The 3,179-nt window shown below is 34.2% G+C and overlaps 1 protein-coding gene across 2 annotated transcripts in view; it reads left to right on the plus strand.

Annotated features, from left to right (window-relative positions):
- The window catches only part of abcc3 (ATP-binding cassette, sub-family C (CFTR/MRP), member 3), a 74,055-nt gene that overhangs the window by 33,374 nt on the left and 37,502 nt on the right, over nt 1-3,179 (plus strand). For both annotated transcript variants that reach the window (XM_016527228.1, XM_016527220.1), the window contains exon 9: nt 658-835. In XM_016527228.1, coding sequence (XP_016382714.1) covers nt 658-835 — 178 coding nt within the window. The remainder of the gene's footprint in view (nt 1-657; nt 836-3,179) is intronic.

The raw sequence follows: 3,179 nt of genomic DNA on the forward strand, positions 1-3,179 counted from the left end.
AATTTAAAATAGCTGTTTTCTATGTGAATATATGTTAAAATGTAATTTATTGCTATGATCAAAGCTGAATTTTCAGCATCATTACTCCAGTCTTCAGTGTCACCAGTAAGATATAAAATGATTTTTTTTTCTGCATTAAACTGGTTAAAAGTAACAGTAATGACATTTCTAATGTTACAAAAGATTTCTATTTCAAATAAATGCTGCTCTTTTGAACTTTCTGTTCATCAAAGAATCCTGAAAAATAAAATGTATCACAGTTTCCACAAAAAATATGAAGCAGCACAACTGTTTTCAACATTGATAATAATCAGAAATGTTTCTTGAGCAGCAAATCAGCATATTAGAATGATTTCTGAAGATCATGTGACACTGAAGACTGGAGTAATGATGCTGAAAATACAGCTTTGATCACAGCAATAAATTACATTTTAACATATATTCACATAGAAAACAGTTATTTTCAATTGTAATAATATTTCACATTTTTGACTATATTTTCGGTCAAATAAATGCAGACTTGGTGAACAGACGAGACGTCTTTCAAAAAAACCTTCCAATCCCAAACTTTTGCCTGCTAGTGTCTACAGTTGATAATACATGGAAACCACGATGCAGAGAGGTGTGTTTTTAACGTGATTCTTCTTTCATTGTCAGGTTGTTGATCGACTTCACCAAACAGCCCAATGCCCCGCTGTGGTGGGGTTACTCGCTGGCGTTCCTGATGTTCGGCACTTCCCTCTTACAGACCCTCATCTTACATCAGCACTTTCAGTACTGCTTTGTCACAGGCATGAGGCTGCGCTCGGGAATCATCGGAGCCATTTACAGGAAGGTACACACTAGACAGAATACAGACTCACTCAGACCAGCACAAATCTATGTTCTGACAGGACTGGTTCATGCTGGTTAGTGGTGGCCGACCAGAAGAGTCTTCCCAGTGAGGCGACTGACCAAAAGTGGTGTGGGTTCAAGGGATTGTTGACTCAAAAATTGAAATTCTGCTGTCATTTACTCTCTCTTTTGTGGACCATTAAAGAAGATATGTGAATATTTTATATTAAATATAGATATCTTATAGATAGATATATATTTTTTGGATGTCAATGGACTCCTCATTCTTCAAAACACCTTCTTTTGTGTTACACAGAAGAAATAAATGCATAATACATACAAGTAATGCAATATTTAATGAGTAAATGATAACAACATTTTTGGTGAACCATATATTTTTAAGCACTTTATAGGAGTAAATAATTAGAACTATATAATTATTCAAAATATTATAGTACATACAAATATTTCATACAGGCCTGGAACCTGTGTAAATTTTTTTTCTGCCATGGGAAAAAAAAAGTAATTGAAAATTACATTATCTCACAATTCAAACTTTTATCTTGCAATTCAGAGATATTTATAAACACAGAATTGCATGACAAAAAGTCAGAATTTTGAGATAAAAGTTGCAGTTACCAGTTTTATTTTTAATTCTGTGGCGGAAACAAAACAATTGCCAGATACAAACTTGTAATTGCAAGAAAGAAAGTCAGAATCCTAAGATTAAAAAGTCACAGTTAGCCTTTTTTATTGTTTATTCATTGGCGGAAATGATCTTCCAGATAGGGACCACATGAGTAAATGATGGCAAAATGCAAGTTATACAGTAGGGTTTTAACAGTTCATTGATTATACTACAAACTGTACCTTTCCAAACTCAAATGAACTTTCCATGCTCTAGTATTACAGGTTTGACCATTTATTATTATAAATGTAATTGGGTTCATACGGTACATGTCAGAGAGAGTGCGTTGAGCCTCAAGGAAAACTCTAAACACTGATACTTGAGCTTATATCAACAGATACTTGCACTTGAATGTGTTATTCCTGTTATGACTATATTGTTGTGACTGTCAGAGTTAAATTTACAATATAAGCATTAAACCTTCTGGTGCATGTTGTGAGATAAAGGCTGAATTACTTCACATTAAATACACATAACGCTGGAAAGCATGCTTATTCTGTGTGACCGTACAGTTAGAAAGCATCGTTTGTTTTTTTATTTGCACTCACAGTTTTAACAGGTATTTAAAAAATGCAATACAAAATAAGATGTGCAGAATAAATGAAACAATATATTAACTTCTAAAGCTGCGTTTTAATGTTAATCCCAGCATGACATTGTGTTTAGGGTCACGATGACGGACGGTGATTTAAATTAACTCCAGCTTTTGTGTGATTTTGCCGTCTGGCCTCTGCTCTACTACTCTACTCCACACGAGTAAAAGAATAGAATAGAATAAAGATTTGAGTTGTGTTGGGTGTGGTGTAGGTGTGACGGGTGTTCACACATGTGCACTTTTACCCAGATCTGCGTAATAATTAAAGCTGCTGAACTCGTGGGTGTGAAATATTCCTGAAATTCTGCTTCATCACTGGATATTGCATTAGAAAAATCACTGAAATGCATCAACAGTTCAATGCGATAACTACTTTGATATATACTGTGGTACTGAAGGGCTAGCATGTTCATGTAGCATGTATGTGTGAGATGTAGACGGCATTCCATATCACATCAAAGAAATCAAGTCCAAAACATAGTGCAAACTAGGGCTGCACGATATATCGAAAATATCGAAATATCGCAAATGTAAATACCGTGATATGCATATCGCAACGGCGTGCGATATTTGAATCATTTTAATAATAGGCTACTTAAATCAAAACGTTGCAAAAGGTCAAAGTTTTAGTTCGACGCATATAGCAGAGAATTGCTTGACGTTAAAAAGAGTTAAGTGCAATAAGTTGCAGAAAACAACTCTTTGCCGTCGAAATCGGATGTGTATCATTATACTGGATCCGTGCAGTCGGATTTAAAGGGACAGCAGCCTATAAATACGTGCTGCTGAATATGTCACTAATGTTAATCAAACAACAAAACAGCTATAACAAAGATTAATCTAAATTTAATTCATACAGTGCAGTGTTATTTTACACTTAATTATAAATTTCTGTACCTGAATACTACTGGTTATATTATCTATGCTTGTAAATTTTTTTTCTTTTTCTTTCTTTTTTTTTTACTGACTGTTCACTTGCCTTTAATCATGTTTGAACTTTCTCAGACTATAGGTTTTGCTGTGGTATATGAAGAAGTACTTAAAGTGTATGGAAAGCAAAGT

This window comes from Sinocyclocheilus rhinocerous, unplaced genomic scaffold (genome assembly GCF_001515625.1).
Source record: "Sinocyclocheilus rhinocerous isolate Xijiao unplaced genomic scaffold, SAMN03320098_v1.1 scaffold792, whole genome shotgun sequence".
Lineage (NCBI taxonomy): Eukaryota > Metazoa > Chordata > Actinopteri > Cypriniformes > Cyprinidae > Sinocyclocheilus > Sinocyclocheilus rhinocerous.